General features: G+C 31.8%; 1 protein-coding gene across 2 annotated transcripts; it reads left to right on the plus strand.

Annotated features, from left to right (window-relative positions):
* Window positions 1–976: 976 nt before the first annotated feature.
* On the plus strand, window positions 977–23,791 carry LOC136229517 (beta-amyrin synthase-like). Of its 2 annotated transcripts, XM_066018368.1 has the most exons (18): window positions 977–1,217; window positions 1,279–1,467; window positions 3,028–3,117; window positions 3,202–3,402; window positions 3,521–3,605; window positions 9,753–9,919; window positions 11,308–11,496; window positions 11,576–11,689; window positions 11,777–11,896; window positions 12,004–12,126; window positions 12,230–12,328; window positions 12,444–12,500; window positions 22,368–22,414; window positions 22,500–22,643; window positions 22,750–22,927; window positions 23,137–23,217; window positions 23,314–23,397; window positions 23,508–23,791. In XM_066018368.1, the coding sequence occupies exons 1-18, from the start codon at window positions 1,011–1,013 to the stop codon at window positions 23,613–23,615; spliced, it is 2,283 nt and encodes a 760-aa protein (XP_065874440.1). In that variant the 5' UTR covers window positions 977–1,010; the 3' UTR covers window positions 23,616–23,791. The 2 variants fall into 2 exon arrangements, with proteins under 2 accessions (XP_065874440.1, XP_065874441.1); XM_066018369.1 differs by lacking the exon at window positions 1,279–1,467.
* Window positions 23,792–24,474: the final 683 nt, after the last annotated feature.

A 24,474-nucleotide genomic window follows, 5' to 3' on the forward strand; every position in this document is an offset into this window, starting at 1 on the left:
AAGCCATTTTTTTATATAAAATATCATGTATCACTTTATTAGATCAAATCGTCAATAATAAAAATTAGGAGGAATAAGAAATAATATAAAAAATATATAAAAAGCAATAAAAACCTGTAAAAGGTACAAATAAAAAAAAACAAATTAGAAATTAAATCCTTCTCATAAGCTGAATCGTGTTGAAAAATTGCCGCAATTCATTCATCATATAAACTTTCCCAGACATTCACACCTGAATCTTTTATTTGTTTGTCTGGTTCTTTTATTTGTTTGCAACCTGACAGATCTATAGATATACACACAAGATAAACATTTTTTTTTGCTATTCCTGAGACCGAAACGAAAGAAATATAGTTAATAGATGTAGATCTAACAGAAAAAACTTTGACAATGAATACATATGTCAAACTAACAAGAAAATGTAAATAAGAAAATAAAAACCTATATGGATGGGAGGATGAAGGAAATCTGGTTAGAAAGCTAGAAAGCACAAAAAAAACCAACACCGACATGAAGTGAAGGAGGGTTGATGAAGCAGTTGTGGAAGAATGAAAGAGGAGATGAGGAACTGAATTGTTAAATCTGAAAGAAGCAACAATTTGAAGGATTGGAATGTGAAAACTTAGTTCTTAAGAAAAACACGTTTTTTTTTTTTTTTTAAATTTTCCAAATTTATTGTTACTACTATTATTAATGCTCAATTTAAGTAGACTTTTTTCACCAAAAAAATTTAAGTAGACTTTTTTCCAGATTGTACTTAATTAATGCTGTGGCACTGATACAACAAGAAGTGATAGATGTAATTAATGCATTCTCTCCTTAATAATTGCTCGTTGATTCAGAAAGGACCCATTATAGATATAAATGTATTTCTTATTTGCATTATTGTTTTTGCATAAAAAAAAAAAAAAAAAATCAGTATTTTAATACACAAAATTGTTCAAATAATGGCTACTGCCAGGGCAATATAAATATGCAGTAACCATATTGATATTCTTGCAAATTGAAAAATGTGGAAGCTTGAGATAGGTAATAATGGTGACAATAATAATTCGTTGCTATTTAGCACTAATAATTTTGTAGGCAGGCAGGTTTGGAAATTCCATGAGGATCTTGGCACTCCTGATGAACTTCAACAAATTCAATCTGCAAGAGATAATTTCACTCGTAATCGTTTTGAAGTCAAAGCAAGCAGTGATCTTCTCAAGAATCTTCAGGTACAAATTATTCAAATTTATTCATTTTTTAACATAGCTAATTATTTAAATTATTACACAGCTTATCAAAGAAAATCAAATTGATGTGTTCAACATACCCAAAGTTAGATTGGAAGAAAATGAGGAAATTACAGATGAAAAAATTGATACAGCTCTAAGAAAAGCTCTCAGATTCAGCTGTGCAATCCAATCAAGCGATGGCCATTGGCCTTCTGAATTTTCTGGACAATTGTTTTTAACTCCTCCTTTGGTATGTCTTAAATCATATGACAATGATTTAGTATTCTTGCTATTTTCAGATATCAGTAGTTTTGATCTTGTCAATGTTATATCTAGGCTCGTTAGAATGCTAGATCTAACGGTGACTGACGAGGTGAAAACCACCATTTAAGATATATGTCAAACATACAATTGATACCTATTTTGCATAAATTAATGGGTAAATAATTTATTAGTGTCTAAGTTTGTACATACTACACTAGTCATTCCTTATATTTTCAAACACAAATTATATATTCCTGTGAGTTTTGAAAAAACGATGTAGTTTCTTCATCCATCAATTTTATATAAATTGATAATTTTATTCTGATATTATTGATTAATTTAAATAGATGTTTTTAAGTAAGTATAAAAAATAATATCAGTATAAAATTATATTGATTTTTTATAGTAAAAATAGGTAATCCAATTTATAATAATATAATATTTTAATTTCAAAAATAATGAATATATCTTTTATATAATATTTATTTTATACAGTATTCATATTTAATATATATATTTAAAAATATTTTAATGAATAATTATATTCAAAATGATAAATTTATCTCTTTACCGTAGATTATTTTAGTGTTTTATAATTTTCAATAAATAATATATCAAACAAATACTAATTATTACATACATTAAAAAACAAATAATGTAACATTTAACTATTTTTTTTACTAAGCTAGAGATCTTGAGTTCGAGTCTTATTATATCGATAAAAAACTTTAATTATGAGAAGATCTACCTAAAGGGTGTTTAACGACTCTCGAACCAAGCAATCAGATGAATTATAAAAAAAACAACTATTTTCTACTAAAATACTATATATTAAAACTAATTATTAATTATTTCATAAACTAGAATTTTACTAATTAGATTAGAAAAAATAATTATTATTTAATTTATATATCATTTAGTTAATCCTTAATTAATAAACTAAAAATTCAATAACAAACACAGAAAATAAATATTATATGAAAAATCTACTTATTATTTCATTTTTTTTGACAGCACTTATTATTTCAAATTAAAATGCTAAGTTATTATAAATTTGATTACCTCTTTTTAATTAAAATGCACTAAATAATAATATAATTGTAGTAACGAAATTACTGTATCAATGTAATAAAAATTTACATAAAATTTAATTACATATATATGAAGATTATTAATTTGTGATAGAAGAGTAAACTTGTCATTTTATATAAAATTTATAGATGAATGGGCTAAGTAGTTAGTTTTACCAAAACTCATTGACTTTGTAACGAGTTTCTAACAAATAGAGGGACTAAGTAATGTAATATACACAAATTGAGGAAACTAAAAAATTATTTACCGTAAATTAATCTTGTTTCAACATCACCGACCACATAGTTCTCAGAAACATCTGGGATGGATTTAAAAGGGTGACGTTCGACGGTAATTCAAATGATAGATTTTCTGGGTATTATCCTATTACAGACACATGTTTCATGGGTGATTTAAAATTTTCTTGTGGTGAATAATAATGGATTCTAATTTTTATAGTTTTACAAAATTGCAGATTATATGTCTCTATATCACCAAAACGCTTGATACAATTCTCTCAAATGAACACAAGAAAGAAATACTACGATATATATACAACCATCAAGTATGTAATTATAAGATGTTGTACATAAATATTCTATATTTTGCAAAGTATGATTGATTTATAATGAGAGAAACAAAAACCCAGAATGAAGATGGAGGATGGGGATTTCATATAGAGAGTCACAGTACAATGTTGTGCACAACACTTAATTATGTTTTGTTACGTTTGCTTGGAGAACAATTACCTGATGAAATTGAAGATAATAGTGTTGCTAAGGGCCAAAAATGGATTATTGATCATGGAGGTGCTATCAACACTCAGACTTGGGGGAAGATATTCCTTTCGGTACTCAATATTACTTATTATGATTTTTCAAGCATAATATATTTGAAATCAAATAAATATCGCATGATAAGAGAAAAGAAAAACATAGAATTAAATAATGTATTGATTATATATGAAGGTACTCGGAGTGTATGAGTGGGCAGGATGCAATCCAGTGCCTCCAGAAATGATGCTTATCCCTTCATTTCTTCCTTTTAGCGCAGGTAAACCAAATGATTGTATTAATCTTTCTTTAGTTTCGTTTATTTTGATTCTAAACAAGAAAATCTTCTTGATGATAAGCTAGCAAAATAATGTCAAGAATTTTAGGGAAGAGTTAATTTATTCCCCAGATACAAAACAATACAATTTTAGTCACAATTTTGTCAAATGGCGTAACTAATAGCATCACTAATGGAAATTGACACATTAGATGATTGTGTTGTTAACTCCTTTACAACTAGGAGTCATAAATTCCAGAGAGTTGATGTAGAGTGGTTAATGGTACAATAATTTGATGTATCAATTTTTGTTAATAAGACATTTAATTGTGTCATTTGATAAATTTTGAGACTGAAATTGTATTGTTTTGCAGATAGGAGCTAAATTAGCTCTCCCAAAAATCTTGAAATTATTTTGGTACCTTATAGAAAAAATATCATATAATATATTTACCATTATTTTTTAATAATTAAAAGAAATCAATTCAGATTAATTTTTATATTAATTCTAATTGTTCAATTAGTTTATTTTTAAAAGGAATTATTAAATCTACCAATTAATTGTCTTTCAAATGCGAAAATAATAATAATAAAAAGAAATACAAGTGATTTCATAATTTTATAAAACCATATATGTGGTATAAATATTACAAACATGAATATGAGTTTTACCGTTGTTAGCAAATGCAGGATGAATAGCTAACACCCTTAAACTAATAATGGTATTTTTATATATTTTTAACTCTCCTTACCTTATCTTTTACAATGGTATTCACATAAACCATGAATGACGGAATGAATTTGATCATTTAGGATTCTAATAAGCTTAGATCCAACGATGAATAACCAAATTTATTTTTGTCATTCAGAATCTATGTGAACACTGCTATTTCTTTTATATCTCCTTAAAGTATCACTACTCTCTTCTCACTTGACCCCAACTCTGGCAACCTTCCTAGACAATGCTTTCTCTGTAAAATATGAATTCCTGAAACAGACATAGCAATCTCCAAACATAGAAAGTACTTAAAAGTTCCTAAATCCTTAATCTTAAAATTTGTATTCAAAGCAATGTTAATTCAATCAACCTCTCTAACATCACCACTTGTCATAATAATGTTGTCAACCTAAACAACTAAAACAATAACAAGAGGTTGATTATGTTTAATGAATATAGAATGATCAGATTCAAATTGTATATAATCATGAAGAAAAAGAAAATTGGATAATCAAGAATACCATTGTCTGCTTCCTATATAAGACCATAAAGGGAGTTTTTAAATTTACACACCATATTAGGTTCATGCAGTTTTAAACCTAGAGGTGGCTCCATGTAAACTTCCTCTTGTAGTTCTCCATGAAGGAAAACATTGTTAACATCACATTGAAATAAAGGCCAATCTTGTATAGCTAGATCTGAGCTACCTGGATCCCTTTGTCAGTAAGTAATGGAGTTAGAGTTACCTGGATTGAGACAGTCTGAAGGATTAGTACCCCTCGGTCCAATTCTAGCTGCTGTTGCTCTCTCAGGACTTCCTAGGTAAATCGAGTATGTGAAATAATTAAAAAAAAATTAGCACACATAGTCAAACCTTAGACAATAGGTTCTCAGTTTACATCGATAGTTGCTTGAAGCCGACAGTGGGTTTAGGGTATATAACAGCCCAAGCTAGTATCAATCTAACAATGCTCATTTTTATAATAAGTGAAAAGGTATCTATGTAATCGATACCTTCTACCTGGGTATAACACTTAGCTACAAGTCTAGCTTTATATCTTTCTAAAGACCCATCTCTCTTTAATTTGACCTTGAACACCCATTTACTGGTGGCAAATGGACTACAATCGAAGTTTTAGTATCATCTAAAGCTTGTAACTCCTTATTCATAGCTTCATGTCGACAATCATTAAATAGACTATTTATAATTCTTAGGCTCAGGAATAATTCTTAAGTTCATAACATAATTCTTATGAGAACCTGAAACTTTATCATAACTTAGAACATTAGTTACATGATATTTAACCTTAGATTGATCAGACATTACAAAATAAGAACCCAATTGATTAGAATGATAGTTAAGTAAATACCGAGGTTTAACCTTAATCCTAGTGGACTTCCTATTATCATTAATAGGTTGAACAACATTAGGATTAACAGGTTGAACAACAATAAGAGCATTCACATCAGATACTAAAACATCTTTATTAGTCTTAAAAGCATCATTCATATTCATGTTACTATCTATACTATGATCAGAAGAATTAGTAAATACACTATCCATAGAAATATCATTATCATATTTAGGAAAAATATGTGTATTATGAATAGTTACTACATCCTCTTCTCTTGGAATCAAACTAGTCAATAAATCTATGCTGATCAAAGGCTCGGTGTTGTCTAAGAGAACCTGCCATGTAATTTTATAGCGAAATATATGTTCTATAAACTTAACATCCCGAGACACATTATATGTATGTGGCTCAATATTGAAGATCTTATAACTGGTAACATATGGTTCAAAACCCATAAAAACACAAGGAATGGCTCGGGGGATCAAATTTGGACTTCTAATTCTTTAAATTTGTAATATAAACTAAACTGCCAAAGATTCTCAAGGCCTCTTACACAAGAGAATCTTAAAACAAAATACTATAAGGTGTTTGCTTATCCAAAAAAAAGTAGGAAATACATTAATAAGATAGGTTGTATGAAGAATGCAACCAACCCAAAAAGCCAAAGGGAAACCAGATTGGAATCTCAAATAACAATAAGAAGATGTTGGTGTTTTCTTTCAACAACACTATTCCCATTTAGGGGTATATGGATAAGAAAGTCGATGCAAAAGACCTTTTAATAACAAAAAACTATTCAACTGAAGTTCAAGAGAGTTATCACTCCTAAAATTTTTAGACTTTGAAAAATCAACATTGACATAATTATAAAACTCATTAATACACTTCGTGGCTTGTGCTTTTTTTTTTAAAGATATATCTGAGTATATCAAGTATAGTCATTAATAAAAATATCTATAACCAACCCTAGATTTAGTATTAAACGGACCCTATACATCAAGATGCACCAAATAAAAAATAGAGGATGTTTTAGTAGTACTTACAAGAAAGGGCGACCTTTTCATCTTGGGCAAAGGAATAATCAAATGATCATCCTTATTAGACAAGGTAGACAAAGAAGACGCCTAGCAATTCTGATTTGGTGATAGGAAAATTCCCTAATCTAAAATACCATAAGACCTTTTTAGAGAAAGGTTGAGATTTAATCAATTGGGAAGAAATAACAGAAATAAAACTAGTAGTACTAGCAAGCTAGACATCAGGAATCTCTCGTGCCAAGAGAGACAAATCATTTCACAACTTAGCTAAACCAATTGTCTGCCGAAGATTAGTGTCCTGGATATGACACATGTCATCAACAAAGACACAAAAAAATTTAGAATGTTCAACCAATTTGCTAACAAAAACTATATTGAATTTAAAACTTGGTATATAGAATACATTATGAAGCAGAATATGACTATTTATTCTAATTGTGCTTATTTAATTGACCATTAACTATTAGTTATGAGGTAATTTCATAGTCACACTATCAATATTATGCAAATACAAGAAAGAAGAAATATCATTGCAAATATAATCTATTGCACCACTATCTAAGATCCATTCACCATTTAAAACAGAATCGATATTAGCAATATAATATTGTTTAATAGGAAAAGATAGTTCACCCGACACCATATTAGTTATAACAGGACCTTGCTGCTCACAAATAGAATCATGTGTAGCCAGAATACCCATTTAACGAGTGTATTGTGACTTGGTCAATGTAAGATTAGCTGAAGAATCTCCTTAGAATGGTTGCATTGCAACTCGAACAACTACAGAAGAATCCTCAAAGTTAGTGGTATCAGATGTCACGTTCCCTATCATATTCTTCTTTCCTTTAGTGCATTTGAAGTTGGGAGGAAATCCATGCTTTCTATAATATTGATCCACAGTGTGACCAGGTTTGTCACAATGACTACACTTAGGACTTGCCTTCTTCTTAGTGTCATGATACTGTCCTTTTGCAAGATTAATGTAAGACTCCAAATGCGTACTATAATTATTATTTTGCCTCTCTAGTTGAATTAAAAAAGACAAAACAGATGTAATATCAGGCAAAGGCTTCATAAGAGAGATATGTGATCTTCCTCCAACAAACTCAACATTTAAACCCTTGAGGAACCTGACCACTGAATCTTCCTCTTGATAAGACTTAGCTAAAACCACAAGTGCCGCACATTTATAATGGAGAAAACTTACAAACTGATAATGGCCAAAAATTGATCAAATCTTCCCATATCATCATATTCTTAGTGTAAAGTCATAATCAAAGATCACTAAACAAAAGTCTAGATATGCTCTTGTAACTCAAAAATCTTCAACAAACCTCCCTAAGCAAAATTCTTCTCTAGATCACTCCATGCATCATTATAGTTATCAAACTAGTGAATGTTATTCACAATAGTAGGTATTGCTAATCTACTAATCCATGAAAAATCATAGTGTTGCATCATTCCTGGGCTGCTTGATTCACATTGTTCTTCTCTGGCATGGGTAAAGAACCATTAAGAAATGAGACCTTATTCTTCACACGTAATGCTCTTTTAAACTTACGACTCCATAAGTGATAGTAATCTCCGGCGAGAGACTGAGCGACTAACACAAAACTAGGGTTTTTATTGAACTGCAAATAGTAAACATTAGATGGAGTTTCAGAAAGACCGATTGTTCCTACAATCGGATTTACAAAGAACTTTTTGTCATGGACAATCCATATGTGATAACCTCAAAAAAACACAACAACAATGAAGAAAATATTAAAGGATTCTTAAAGAAAGAATCGAAGCAAAAAGAAATGAAGACGGAGAAGACTGAAACTCTAATTTCATTATAATTAAGAACAGTGAGAAAGGAAGAATTGAATATATTCCTGTGAAATATCCTTTGAAGATGAAGATTAAATGCATAAAACATGTTGTGATACCATAACAAGATTGAACACGAAAGTGATTGAAAAAAGAACTTTGTATATACTAAAGAACTTGTGAAGAATATACAAAGATGCAGAAGAAGGAAGAAGAAGAGGTGGAATGAATTTGGAAAAAAGAAATACAAAGTTAACCCTAATATGTTACAAACTAAGCTATATATATTGTGTCAGAGATTAATATAAGATCTATGATTGGGCCTTAACTATTAGCTTGAACTTTTACTTCAATTGGTTCCATGACATAGTATCAGGTCCTACAAGCCCAGGGGGCATTTTGCGTGTGGGAGTGTGTCAAAGATTAACATAAGTTCTATGATTGGGCCTTAACTAGCAGCTTGAGCTTTTAGTTCAATTGGTTTCATGACATATACCACACTTGAGACAATTACAAAATACCCCTGGGAGAATAGTTACAAACATAACCCTTATATTAACATATATTTAAAAATCCATTAAACACTAGTGACCTTCGTTATCTATATCGATCTCTAGGTTGGCCTGAACGACAAATGTGATTGTAAAATCACCACCTATGCCCTAATTGTTGCATCATCAAACTTAACCCAATTAGTGTACATAGATCCTTCACCATTTTTTGTGGCTTATTTCCCCTCTTCTACTCTCTTCTCTCACTCTCAATCATTAGCTTTTACATATTTCCCTTCTTTTAATCCCAATTATAATCTCCACCCATATTTCACTCATCGTTACTCTCTAATTCCTCAACATTTCCACTATCTATCTTTTTTTTTTTTACATCTCCACTATCTATCTTAATTCATTAGAAACTCTTATTCTTTTTTTAATATGTTAAATTCATTACTTATTTGCTAATGGCATAAAACTCATACTTGTGTTTGTCAACTTTTAAACCACATGGTTGACTTCACAAAAATCATGAATATATATATTAACTATTACTTTTCCTTTTTACAGATAAGAAATTTAATATAATTCATTTTTTTACTAAAATAAAAGCTTCAAATAAAGGATTAAGAATTTATAGATGTTATTTTAAATTCTAAGGTTTTTAGTATTTTATATTTCAAAATATATGATTCAATATCCAAAGCTAATATCTGCATATATGAACATGACAGATAAGTTGTGGTGTTACTTGCGCACTTTTTACAATCCAATAGCATATTTGTATGGAAAGAAATTTGTGGGTCCTATCACTGATCTCATCATTCAATTAAGGAAAGAACTCTATACACAACCATATGATCAAATTAATTGGAACAAAGCGCGACATTCATGTTTAAAGGTGAAGTACTTATTTATTACTATTGTTGTTGTTTATTTGTTTTTGTTATTGTTATTATATGTTTGTTGTTTCTATTAGAATTGTTTGCTATTAGTTGATTAATAATTAGTATTTGCTAAAATTATGATAACTTATTATTGTTAGTATATAAGATGCCCACTATGGATATTTAAGTTAATCAATAAATAAATTATAAAAGTAAATATATAATACAAAAATCAATAAAAAATAATGTAAATAACTAAGTAAAATTTAAAAAACGATGACCATATTTGGTAAATAGAGGTTTGAGGTAAAATTGGAGATTTGAACCAAAATTTTAGAGGGGTTGACTAGTCAAAATTTCTAATAGTGTTGCTTGGTAAAAAAAAAGTTTGCGAAAGCAAATCAGGCTTACAACACTAATTTAGAAAAAAAAAATGATTTTATGAGCTTTTTCTATTGGAGATTGCAACATTTATATTAAAATACTTTATTGTCCCTAATTACTACCCTTACTTATTAAGAGAGAATTTATTTGTTTATTTATTATTATTTTTGTTTAGAAATATGAACAAAATGAAATTAATTGAACTAGTTTTATCGAAAATGAGTTTTTGCAAACTCTTGAGAGATTTAATTTGAATAGCATGTATCAATTTAATAATATTTTATATTCTTCCTTTTACTAAATTCTTACATATTGTTTTGTTCAATTTAATATAGAACGTTATTTATATTAAACCACTATTTTTTCCTTAGCTTTTATGTATTAATAGAAACCTAAGAATATTTTCATTGTTTTAAATATATTTTTATTATTAATACAGACCTATGATATAACATGTATATGACTTTTTTTGAAGATGATTAAGAAAGTGATATATTGAACACTAATTTATACAAAGAAATTTATTTGTAATTTATAAAGATAAATATTTATCCATTTGCATAAAATTATATTTGTCAATTACTACTCACCATTTAAATATAAATTATTAAAGAAGCAAATAATAGCCATAAAAGATAAATGTCTTTATTTATTATTTTACACAAATAAGTATTAGTAATTAGCTATGTTTTATCAAACAAGTTTACACAAACAATTAGTCAAATCCGTTAAATAGAAGATAATCAGCTAATTACTAATGTAATATGCTAACAGATAAAGTGTAAACCTTATTTGCCAAACAAGGCCAAGAACTTATTAACTGCGAGGAGCAAAACTTCTTCCTTCAATAATCGTATTATATAGATTAAAATTACTTTAAAATAGAAACATGTTTTATGTAATTAAATAGAAAGGATAATCTTATCATAATGAAATAAATACAAAAGCTTCTCCTAAAAAGCTATAAAAAATATTTTTTCATTAAAAAAGCTAACAACTATGGTTTTATATGAAATAGGAGGATATTTACGTCCATCATTCCTTTGAACTTGATTTGATGTTTGATGGCATTCATTACGTTGGTGAAAGACTTGTGAAGTGTTGGCCATTTTCCAAGCTAAGAGAAAAAGCTTTGCACAGAGTAATGGACATACTACACTTTGAGGATCTACATTCTAGATTTCTCACTCATGCTTGCTTGGAAAAGGTATATATATATATATGCTTTCTTAATTTATTACACATATGATTAAGCACAACATTAATCTTTAAGTATATATATTCAGGTTTTGCATATGTTGGCATGTTGGGCAGAAGATCCAAATCAAAAAGCTTTTAAGTTTCACCTTGCTAGAGTTCCGGATTATTTATGGATTGCTGAAGATGGAATGAAAATGCAGGTTGACATAATTTCCCAATTTGATTATTATTAGTTACTAATTAGTTCACTAACAATGACACTATTAAATTACTGCTAATTAATGCAGAATTTGGGCACTCAATTGTGGGATACAACTTTTTACATTCAAGCAATTCTAACAAGTAATCTTTCAGATGAATACGATTTTACTCTAAGAAGAGCTCATGAATTTATCAAGCAAACCCAGGTTTAATTAGTTTGAGAGTATATAAATAATTAAATAAATAAAGTTTTCTGGATTACAACAATTAAGTTAGTTTTTTTTAATATCGTCGATTTTCATGTATTACTAAGATACGAGAAAATCCACCTGGAGATTTCAAAAAAACATTGAGATATATTTCAAAAGGGGCATGGCCTTTAGCTGAGCAAGATCAAGGGTGGCAAGTCTCTGACTGCACAGCTGAAGCTCTATTGGTAATTACTCTACTTTAGTTAACCTATGTAGCTATTTAAATTGAAACACAGATAATTTTTACTAATTTATTATTAATTACCATGATTCCATGTATTATTGTAGGTTTTAATGTTATTATCAGAAAAGCAGGTTGAGGTTGTTGGCAACAAAGTTGAATCACAAAGATTATATGATGCGGTGGATTTTCTACTTACATTGCAAGTATGATAAATATAACTTTTTCCTTTTCTTCAATTGCTTTGAGACCATAAATTATCAAGGACTAAAAGATTAATTCATTACTAACTTGAAATAATAACGTATTTAATATTTCTAGAGCAAAAATGGTGGTATTTCAGCTTGGGAGCCACCTTCTTCTCGTCCATGGTTGGAGGTACGTATAAGAAATAGCAAAAAGGATGGGTAAAATAGTCTCTATAAATAATAAAAAATGTTCTCTATATTTTTCGGGATAACTTTATCGTCATGATATGTCATCCTCATTTTATGGGACAATTGCCATCCCTAATACTAGGGATAACTATTTTCCACATTCTGATGGACGGTTGTTGTCCCATGTAAAGAAGAACTTTTGACTTTGGAATATAAGACAAGTTTTTTATCCTAAAATAAAATAAACAATTGTCACCTCCATGCAAAGAAGATAATTTTTATCCTTTCATTAGGGGATTATCCTTCATATGAGCCGACCATGATCTTATAAAAAAATGACAATATTTATCCTTAAAAAATCTGCCAAAATTTTGAAAGAAAACTAAAAACAAATAAGAATTTTTGGATTAAAATTATTACAAAATGTCTCATTCCAAATTAAGCAAGTAAATATTATATTTAGCGATTAAATAATTATTCTAATTCATCCAAATCATTTTATATCACATTCGAATATCAAAATACACACTTTTAAAGTTTCGATATTACATATTGACACAACAATAAATACACACTTTGACGTATTGGTACTGAACAAGATAGATTTAGTAGAAGAATTTAGGAAGACATAAAGGGGGAAGATGCGATAAAAAAAATTCTTAACATTTGCATGACCAAAACATTACAAAAGCATGATCTAAAATAGTAAAGGTTGCTGATAAGGTGGCAAACCATTACAAAAAATACAAATGTGAAGTGTACAACTGTCCTATAACTCTTAACAAACTTTCGGAAAGCAATAATAACATAAGAATTTCCCTTTCGAGCCATTCATTTATACATGACAATATGCCCATTCTCTTTTCAAAAAGGGATTTATCTTGATGGTTCCACGGTGACTAGAGGTGTGCCAGTACTCGACTAGACTCAACCAATTAGTAAACTTTTAAGGGGATAGGAAACACATAAACTAACTTGATTTCAATCCTATTAAAGGAAATATTAGTGCTCCCTCTGAAATAGTTGAACTATTGAAGGAACACTAGTGTTTTCAAGGTGACGATCAGCCTCGATCATAGAATCCATTATAAGATTTATGGAGTGTGTCTCACAAGAAATATTATTAGAAAATAAAGTATTATCATTTTCCATACCAGAAAAATCTACAAAACCAACATTAGGTAAACATATATGTTTCATAATATCAACTTTAAATTGAGTGTATCAAAAAATGAACTCGTCAAAAACAACATCTCATGAAACTATAGCTTTACTATGAACCAAATCAAACAAATGATGACCTTTCATATTGGATTGATGACCAAGAAACACACATGGAAATTTTCTATTACCAAACTTTTTTTTTGTGTACCATATCATATAGGCCAAACATCTAAACACCCTCAAACATTCATACTCGGGGTCGTTTTTATGCAAAATAAAATAAGGTGACTGGTCATGTAAAACTGGAGTTAGAAGCATATTAACAAGATTTATTGCATATAAAATACAACCAGGCCAAAAGGACATGAGTAAGTCTCCTGTATTCACAAAGCTTTAGCAACATTCAACAAATCGTGATGTTTACTTTCTATAATGACGTTATGTTGTGGAGTATAGGCATATGACTTTTGATGCAAAACACCATGTTTTGCAGAAAAGAATTTTTGAATACAATTCATAAGCATTGTCAGACCGTATAACCTTAATATTTGTTTCAAAGTGTGTCAAAATTAAACTATAAAATTTTTGAATGGCTTTGGATGCTAAAAAATAAATCCAAGTCTACCAACTTTTATCATCAACATTAGTAAGAAAGAATCTATAACTAGAACTAGATGGAACAACCATAGGTTCCCAAACATCTAAGTAAACTAAATCAAAATAATTTTGTATATGAGACTAACTAACAGGATTACAACCGTTTTTTCTTGGCCAAAAGACAAACATGACAAACATAATAACCATATTTATCATACTTTGTAATAGTAGAATGATACATTATTTGCAATCTAGAATCAGACATATGGCCTAGCCTATAATTCTAAAGAGGAAATGTATGTTTATCAAACTACTATGCTGAAACCAAATAATGTAATAACTTGTGAAGATTGAAAAACATGAAAATGATTGAGTCCATTATACACCCTAGTTGTACCAGTCTTCTTCGTGGTGTGAAGATCCTAGAAAACAAACTCATTAGCAGAAATCAAAAGTACAAGGATTATCACAAAAAAAAGCTTACTCACTAAAATAAGATTGAAGGTGAAATTAGGATTAAAGGTGAAATAAGACTAAACGTGAAACTAGGTAAATGCACTATTTTCTCAAGTATAACAATTATAGAACTAAAAAAGTTAGAAGAATTAACAACATGAGTATTGTGAAAAATAGTTAAAGAAAATCTTACCAGCATCTCCAACCTCAAAGTTGTAATTTAAAGCATTAGTTATGAGTTAAGAAGAAACAACTCCTCGGCAATTGTAAAACAATTTAAAGACACATCTGCATTAGATTGATCTACATTTTACAACACACCAATAAACTTTACATATTGTGTGGAGTGATATCAACAAGATTCAAAGATAGCAGAACTAGAGTACTAAGATCTAAATCAATAATAACATTTGTAGTAAAATGTCTCTTATTCTTGAAGTTTGGAGGATATCCATATTTTTTGAAGCATTGATCAATTGTTTGGCCTTCTTTATCACAAAAAGAACACACAACTCCTTTCTTTCCATAAGACTTCTTAGCATTATAATTCTCTCATCACCAATGATTATCACCCTTATGTGTTCTATTAAAATTGACATTTTAATCAAGACATGTTCTTGAACTCCTTCGATTTGACACACATGTTGTAAGAAAATATTAAAAACTAGATCATAAGAATGTAAAGGATCTATCATTAATATTTGTGACTTCACCATTCCAAATTTAGCATTCAATCCTCTTATTTTTTCATGATGAAATCATGTTCTTGTTGTGCATGAACTATATTGATAGCAGCTCAACCCTCAACACTCACATTAGTACAAGTATAAAATGGAATGACTCTAAAATCAACAAACTCCTCCCAAACTATACGCAATTTAGTATATAATCAGTGACAAACAAATATACATACATAATAGCTAAAACTTCATCTTGTAACTTAATAATGTGCAACACTCCTTGTGAGAACCGATTCTTCATTTTTTTTCCAAACTTGAGTTGTTGCATCAAACCAGATCATGCACTACAATTGAAGGTGAAGGAGAATATTTTATCCAATACAAAACCATCTAATTATATATAAGCCAAACATGCTGGTTCATTTCAAGAATAATATATAAAGACAAAGATCCATCCGTAAAGAAGTTTATTCTTGGCTATAAATGAGCCTTATTGAACAACTTTAGGAAAAGTAATTCCTACTAGTTAAAGGCTACGTAACCAAGACTAGGGTAGGGTGTTCATAAAGATGAATGGAAAAGAGATTGGATGGATTTTGTGATACATCAGTAAAATTATGATTTGATGAACTTTTTTGCTTGCATTTGGATTTGATGTATTCTCAAGATTTATAAGTGGATTATTATGATTTGCATTCCGATTCACATTACTGTCATTGACCCTAGTAAATGTTTTGATGTAAGACATGCTTGAAGTGGGAAGAAATATCACAAGAAAAATAAAATACAACAGAAGACACTAATCAAAGCAAGATGATATGTAGTAGATTGAAGAATAATCGATGAAACTATAGCAGATGGCCCTAAGTGGCGATGGCCCTAACCGCCCTCCATCGCTGATCGCTGCTTGTTGTTCTCTACCGCCGTTTGTCACGGTTTGCTTTTGGCTCGGTCTGCTACTCTTCGATGTCTGCTTTTCTCGGTCTGCTTCTCTCGGATCTTATTTTCTCTGCGGTTTGCTTCTCTCAGTCCGTTGCTCTTAGTCTGCTTCTCTCCTTCTCTAGTTTTTTGCTCCTCATGGATTGCTTTTGTCTTGGTTATTTGCTCTGCTGTTTTGCTCTTCTCTGTCTGCTATTCTTAGATTTCGATCATGATGGCTTGTTCCCATGAGGATTATTTATACATCGGAGTTCTCTTCAATCCTAATCGGATATTTTCTCAGTCTTCATGTATTGGGAATGCTCCAATTCCACCGATTTCGAAGCCCTCTTTCTCCTCGATTTTGCACCATCATGTGGTGGTGGCGCCTCCCTCCTCTGTTGTTATCTCAGACATTGGTGGTCTGAAATCAGTTCGGATTTCTCAGGATGCCTTTGAAAGGCGTATTGCTCTCTGCTCTCATGCTTTGATTGGCCATCTGGTGCTTTTTAAAGGAGATAAGTCATGGTAGGTTGCTGAATTCAAGCTTGGACTTTCCTCTGCTCGGGGCCTTAGTGCTTCATGGAGGTTAGTCTCTATTGGGAGAGGTCTTTTTCAGGTTATTCTTCCTTCGAAAGAGGCTAAGGAGAAGGCTCTGGGTCGTGGGGTTCTTAATATGCATCCATGAACTTTCAGATTGCGATCTATTGGGTTCCGATTTCGATCCGTTTGTTGAGAAGTCCACTTATAAGCAGGTTTAGGTCAGATTGTTTGCTTTGTCGTGGGAGTACTAGGATCTTCAAATTTTATCGGACATTGCTAAAGGTATTGGAGGACTTGTTCGGATTTGATAATGCAACTTTGGATGGTGATTTTGGTCACTATGCTCGGATGTTGTTAGATGTTGACATGGCAGGGGATTCGTCGACTCAATTGGGAATTGAAAGAACAGGTAAACAATTTTGGATTGAAGTTGTTTATGAGAAACTGCCAAGCTTTTGCAAAGTGTGTTCCTCCATTGGTCATATGGCCTATGATTGCAGGAAAAATAAGAAGCCACCGAGTTCCAAACATGTGGTTGCGGATGAGGCCACTCATAGGGGGTCTCAATCACCAGTTCCGCGGAACAATGTCTCATTGGTAGCTTGGGATATGGTTCTGGAAGAGTTTATTGTGGTTCCTAATATGGTCTCTCAAAATTTGGTATTGGCTCAGAATTCAGTTCCGGTTAGAGAGGTAACTAGTAAAATTATTGAAGCTACTTCATTGGCTTCGTCAGATGTGGCTAAACAGATTTCTTCGGGAAGTCCTATGCGAGATGATTTCTCTTTGGAGGAAATTGAAACACCAAAATCTCCTGGTAATAAAAACATACCTACTGCTAAAGTCTCATGGCGGATCAGATGGAGCTTGAGGAGGGAGTTTGGCACACTGTTTCTTCTTCTAGACATTGAAAAGAGAATTCTACTGTTGATGTTTTGATGAGCCGATCTAAATGGGCCAATAAACTACCTGCTCGTTTTTTTATGAAATTCTTCTTTTGGAATTGTAGGGGACTCCTCGACCCTCATACGTAGAGGTTTTTATTTGATTTGTGTTTTTCTCATAAGCCGGATCTTTTGTGTTTAGCCGAGCCTATGATTGATTTTGATTCTATCCTGAGTGCTTTTTGGGTTAGTTTGGATAGTATGTCAGTTTCATTTAATTTGCATGCAAGGCCTAGCTTGTGGATTCTTTGTTCGGTTTGCTTGAATGATCCTTTCTCGGTTGTCAAGCAACATGAGCAGTTTGTGGTTTGCAGTATTAGTTTACAAGGGGTTTCTAATCATATTTGTTTTTCTTATGGTAGCATCTAGTCTAACTGATGTACTGATATGTTTGATAGTGTGTGTTCACTTAAGGCTGAGTTGCAGGGTCGCTGGTTAGCCATTGGGGATTTCAACGCGGTTCTTGGTGCTCATGAAAAATCTGGGAAGCCTCCAGCTCTGCGGCCTTGCCGTGATTTCCAGAAATTTTTTGATGACTATCATTGGATGGATGTCCTTTTGACTAGCTATTTTTTTACCTGGTGTAATGGTCATCGTGGTCTTTCACAGGTTAATTTTCATTTGGATAGGAATCTTGTTTCGGTGGATTTTGCTGAGGCATGGGATTTTAGTTGTGTTAGGTTACTGAGACATAATTCGGATCATCATCCTTTATTGTTTAATTTTTCTATAGGGCCTGGTAAGCCTTCTAGATTTAGATTTCAGAAAAATATGTACCGATCATCCGGACTTGTAGACGATTGTTAAAAATCATTGGGGAAAGTCCTTGTCCTGCTATTGCTCCTATGCCTTTGTTGATTTATAAGCTTCGGACTCTTCGACCGGTGCTTCGTCATTGGAATAAATTTATTTTTGGTAACTTCAACCGGGACATTGTGTCTATGCAATTGGATCTCTCCTGTATTCAGTGGGATATTAGTGGGTCTGGTTGGACTAAGAACCTTCATGCATAGGAATTGGAGGCACACTCTTTACTTGACCGGTTATTGCTCCATTGGGAAATTTATTTTAAGGAAAAAAGTAGGGTCCATTGGCTTTTGGAGGGTGACAGAAACACGACCTTCTTTCATAGAATGGCTTCGGTTAGGAAGGCCATTACGGGTATTTCTTCCATAAAGGTTGACGGTATTGCCACTTCGGATCAGAGGGTTATTTTTGATCATGTTACAGACTTCTATTCTAAGCTTTTTGCTAATCTTGCTGATTCTCGAGCGGATTTATCAGGTGTGGCTTCTATAATTCCTAGTCTGGTTTCTGAGGATGAGAATGAGTCGCTTTTTACTTGCCCGGATGATTCTCAAATTAAGCATTCGGTTTTTGACATAGATCCTTGCCGTTCTCCTGGTCCTACTGGTTTTATGGGTCACTTTTTTCAAGTTTTTTGGGATATCGTGGGTCATGATATTAATATGGTTAAGTGGTTCTTCCAGACTGGAATAATTACAACGGGGCTGAATTCTATTCTCATAGTCCTTATCCCCAAGGTCCCTGGTGCTTCATCTATTGAGCAATATTGTCCCATTGTTATGAGTAACTTCAATTTTAAAATCATTTCTAAGATTTTAGCTGACAGGCTAGTGTGGATTGCAAGTCGTATTGTGTCTGCCAATTAGTTTAGGTTCATTCACGGTCGACAGTTTCATCATTGTATTGCCATGGCTTCGGAGGGCATTAATATGTTGAACAAAAAGAGTTTTGGTGGGAATATGAGCCTCAAAGTGGATATTGGAAAGGCTTTTAACATTTTGGATTGGAACTTTTTGTTTAAAGTTTTGCAGGCCTTTGGGTTTACCCTCCAATTCAGGGATTGGATTCTTAATATTCTTTCTTCTGCTAGAATTTCAATAATTACTAATTCAGGTACCAATGGCTATTTTTCTTGCTCTCGAGGTGTTTGCCAAGGAGACCCGCTCTCCCCCATTCTTTTTGGTTTAGCTGAGGATTATCTCAGCATGCTTCTTTCCTCTTGGGTTGCTGATGGTTTGATTGTTCCTATGAGCTATTCTAGGGTTTTTAGGATGCCGACCCACTTCTATATGTAGATGATGTGTTAATTTTTTGTTAAGCCAGTGTTGCTAATGTTAGTGAGCTCAACCGAATTTTTCTTGAGTATGGAACTATCTCGGGGCAACGGGTCAACTAGAGTAAGTCAGAAATTATCTTCAGTTTGTCTATTAGTGCTAGACGTCGCTCTCGATTGGCTGGCATCACCAGGGTTCGATTTGGCTATTTACCTTTTAATTATCTTAGGGTGCCTCTTTTCCAAGGGACCCCCCGAGCAAGATATCTAGGGGAAATTGTTGATAGGATTACTGGGATTTTCTCTAAATGGAAGGGTTCTACTCTTTCTATGGATGGTCAGCTTGCTCTAGTTAACTCTATTATTAGCGGTTCGATGGTTCACTCTTTTATTATTTATCGTTGGCGTGCTAGTTTGCTTCGGCGTATTGCTGGTTGCATGAGAATTTTTATTTTGACTGGTTCAATTGTGTCTAAGAAACTGGTTGTTGTTCCTTGGAAATTTTGTCTCCGGCCTTTTCGAGAAGGTGGTTTGGGAATTAAGCATCTTCATTCGATGAATATGGCTTTAAATGAGAAGCTCGCCTAGGGTCTTATTGCCGATAATTCTTTTTGCCTCGACCTGCTTAGATCATGTTTTATTAGGAAATCAGGTATGGCTTGGGCTGGTTATTTACATTCCTCGATTTGATCTTCTATTCGGCCTGCTTATCTTATGTTTTGTAATAATTCCTTTTGGATGATCGACTCTTCTTCTCAGTTGTCTTTCTGGAATTCAGAGTGGTTGGTTCCTCCTTTGGCTGAGCAACTTGGTCTTTCTCATTCTGATCGAGCTAGGCTTTTGGATAACATTTCTGATTTTCGAGAGCATCGTATTTGGAGCAATCTTCATGATCTTCCTTCTCATTTAGTTCAACAGATTTCTAGCCTTCAACCTTGCAATCTGGATTCTGGTATCTGTTTTTGGTGTCTGGCTAGTAATGGTATTTTTTCTCCTCGTTTATTTTATCTATGGTTTAGGCCTGCTCCTACCCTTCCTCCTATGTTTGGTTTCATCTAGCGCCCTAGTATTCAGCCTTCTCATTCCATAGTTATGTGACAAGCTTTTTTGGGTTATTTACCTACTCATGATGCTCTTCGGGCCCGCGGGTTAGTAATTGTTTCACGATGTTGTTTTTGTCATTCGGACTTTGAATCCTTGGATCCTCATGTCTTGTAGTTTTGCTAAGCAAGTTTGGCTTAGCATCTCATATTTGTTTGGCAGGAGTCTTAAACTGAACTCATCTTTGAATGAATTGTTATTACATGCTTCTTCCCTCTGGTTCAGCTCTAAAATCTCTGTTTTATGGGGTAGTGTTGTGGTGAATGTTATTTGGACTATTTGGCATGCTAGGAATGCCTGTTTTTTTTTTCAGGATGTTCCTCCTAATATTCATGTTTTACTTCGGCTTTTATGGGCTTATATTCATGAGGCTAATTCTAGGGCGTTTGGTTCCGCTTGGAACTCGTCTGTTGAGCTGCAAATTCTTCACACTCTTGGTTTACTTTTGCGGCTGCACTCTGCTCCATGTATGATTTCTATTTGTTGGAAGTCGACTATGTTTGGCTAGGTTAAGGCTAATACTGACGCCTCAGTGGTCTCAGGTTTGGCGGGCTGCGGGGGTGTCTTTAGGGATCATCGTGGTTGTGCTGTTGGTGCTTTTGCTTTTCCATTTGACTGCTCTCTGGTGCACATGGTATAATTTAAGACTGCCATTTTTGTTGTTCTGACTGCTCATTCCATGGGTTGGAGATGTCTTTGGATTGAGAGTGACTCTAGTTATGTCATCCATCTTTTTCGCTCTCGTTCTACACTGGTACCTTGGACTTTGCGCACAGGGTGGTATTCCTGTTTAGAGATTATGGCTGATATGATTGTGGTTTTTTCTCATGTCTTCAGAGAGGGTAATCAGGTTGCGGATGCTCTTGCTAACTTTGGTCATGTCAACACCTGCCGTCACTCTTGGGATTCAACACCTAGTTTCTGTTCGTTGCTCATCCGTGATAATGCAATAGGACGTCCTTTATTTCATTTTACTTAATTTCCGTTATTCATTGTCCCTTATTTTTCTTCGTCCTTTGAATAATATTCAGGTTCAGTTTTCTGTCCCTAGCTTTGAATAAAAAAAAAAAGATGTAAATCTTAATCTGAAAGAAAAACATTGAATAAATGGCTCTGATACCACCATATCAAGAATGAAAAATTGAAAATTTTCTTATTAAATCAATTAAGTGAACAAATAAAAGGCTCATGTTTATGTAGCCTTGGTCTATAATGATAACATTGGTTTGTCAAGAAATCAACTCTAGTTAACACTAATTGTCTCTAGGAAATAATCATGTAACCACAGTTAATTGACACACATGTCACTCTCTATTAGTAATGTGTAACTTTCATTACAAAGAAAAATCGATGACTAATTGTGTTTTACAATTCTGGATTCACAGATGTTCAACCCTGCGGAAGCTTTTGCTGGAATAATGGTGGAATATGAGTATGCATGCTTTGAATCCTTAAATTTAAGTGGGGAGGTGAAATTCAAAATGATTTTGATTATCTATCAAATGATGTATTTTCAGGTATGTTGAATGTACGGCATCTGTGGTTGAGAGTTTTGTGTTGTTTAAAAAGTTGCATCCTGAATACAAGAAGAAAGAAGTAGAAATTACATTGTCTAAGGCAACTCATTATCTAGAAAATGCACAAAATTCTGATGGTTCTTGGTATGTACATATTCAACTATTAATTATGTAATTTAGTTCAGAAATGTAAAGTTCAACTTTATAATAAATTATATTTCTTATTATTAAGTAATATTTTGGGGTGCAGGTATGGAAACTGGGGAATTTGCTACATATATGGTACATATTTTGCACTAAGAGGTTTGGCTGCCGTTGGAAAGACATGTGACAATAGTAAAGTAGTCAGAAAAGGCTGCGAATTTCTACTTTCCAAACAACTCAGTTCTGGAGGTTGGGGAGAGAGCTATCTCTCATGTAGTAATTTGGTAATCTAATCAATTACTTATACTATATACAAAATTATTCTTGTAAATTTTAACTCCAAGCTTTATATTAAAACTATTTATATAAGTTTTATTTAAAATGCTATTTATATTAAGCTTTTATTCAATAAACTAATTTATTTTGAAAGTTTCATGTTAATCAGTCTCAATGATATAATTAATTGTATTTTATATATACATTTTCTTTTCAGGAATATACACCATTAGAAGGAAACAAATCACATCTGGTACAAACTGCGTGGGCAATGATGGGCCTTATTCATGGAGGACAAGTTAGTTTTATATTTTAATTATTAATTTTAAAAATATTTAATATTTTAACTCTTTATTTAATTGGTTGTTCAAGAAGCATATTTGATGATAAATAGGTTAAGAGAGATCCAACACCATTACATAAAGCAGCAAGATTATTAATCAATCTACAACTTGAAAGTGGTGAATTTCCTCAACAGGTAACATAATATATATATATATATTTATATATCATGAAACAAATATGATAAATTAAACTTCTTTTTCTTTTGTAAAATTAAAGTACTCATTAATTTTTGTATATATGTAGGAAATAACGGGAGCATCTCTGCGGACTTGCATGTTGCATTATGCAGCATATAGAAACATATATCCACTTTGGGCTCTAGGTCTATATAGAAAACACATGAGTAATTAATATATTATAATAATTATTTGTTAATTTCATATCATAACTAGTTAATTAATAAGTTTTTGCTCGTCATAGTTATAAAATAAACAATTGATATTCTCGAAATATGTATAAAAATATTTATATAAAATCATACAGCGATTAAGACATTAATGAATATTATTTTTTATTTTATTATCAAAGTTTTAGTATATTGTTTACTTACAATTTTTTTTAAATAGAATCATCATTACTATATTATCTTATTTTTTATTATTATTATTTTATTATTAAATTTGATGCAATTTTCATACATCTAAATCTAGATGTAATTCTTAGTTATAACCACCAATGTACTAAATATAGATAAACCTTGTTCATTTTTTAATTATTTAATTTTTTTTCTATTGTTTCCATTTTTTTCTCTGTTTTTATCATTTTGTCCATTTTTTGTTTTCTCTTTGTTTTTTTATTGAAACTGTATCATGCGTATTAATATTTTTTAAATTAACCACTTATTTTTAATATTTATCAAGCAATCACAATATTAATTAATGTGATGTAGAGTGAAATCGACTGAGAGTTTTAATCGTAAACTCACAAAGAATGCAATCTTTCCAAGCTAAACTTGAAGGATGAATGAACCCAAACAAGGATGAACCTTGAGCTCCAATGGAGGCTTTGAGATAAATTTCATAAAAAGTTAAGTTCACATTACAAACAAAAGAGTTTATATACTCTCCCAGATAATAAGGTAAATGACCCTAAAGCCCAAAGTAGGTTTCTAGGTTAGCTTTAAGGATAGGGTCATATTGGGAAAGAGAATAGCAAGGGTAGTATAGATAAATAGTAGTAGTGGCAAAACAGTAATTTCAATTGGGGCAGA

The sequence above is a fragment of the Euphorbia lathyris genome, chromosome 5, assembly GCF_963576675.1.
Source record: "Euphorbia lathyris chromosome 5, ddEupLath1.1, whole genome shotgun sequence".
Classification (NCBI taxonomy): Eukaryota; Viridiplantae; Streptophyta; class Magnoliopsida; order Malpighiales; family Euphorbiaceae; genus Euphorbia; species Euphorbia lathyris.

What these genes read in the sequence shown, in the direction of transcription:
- LOC136229517 (XM_066018368.1), top strand. Translation starts at nt 1,011, where the DNA reads ATGTGGAAGCTTGAGATAGGTAATAATGGTGACAATAATAATTCGTTG. An exon ending in ATCTTCTCAAGAATCTTCAG is followed by an intron (nt 1,218 to 1,278) that starts GTACAAATTATT and finishes ATTATTACACAG; the next exon opens with CTTATCAAAGAAAATCAAAT. An exon ending in GTGGTGAATTTCCTCAACAG is followed by an intron (nt 23,398 to 23,507) that starts GTAACATAATAT and finishes GTATATATGTAG; the next exon opens with GAAATAACGGGAGCATCTCT.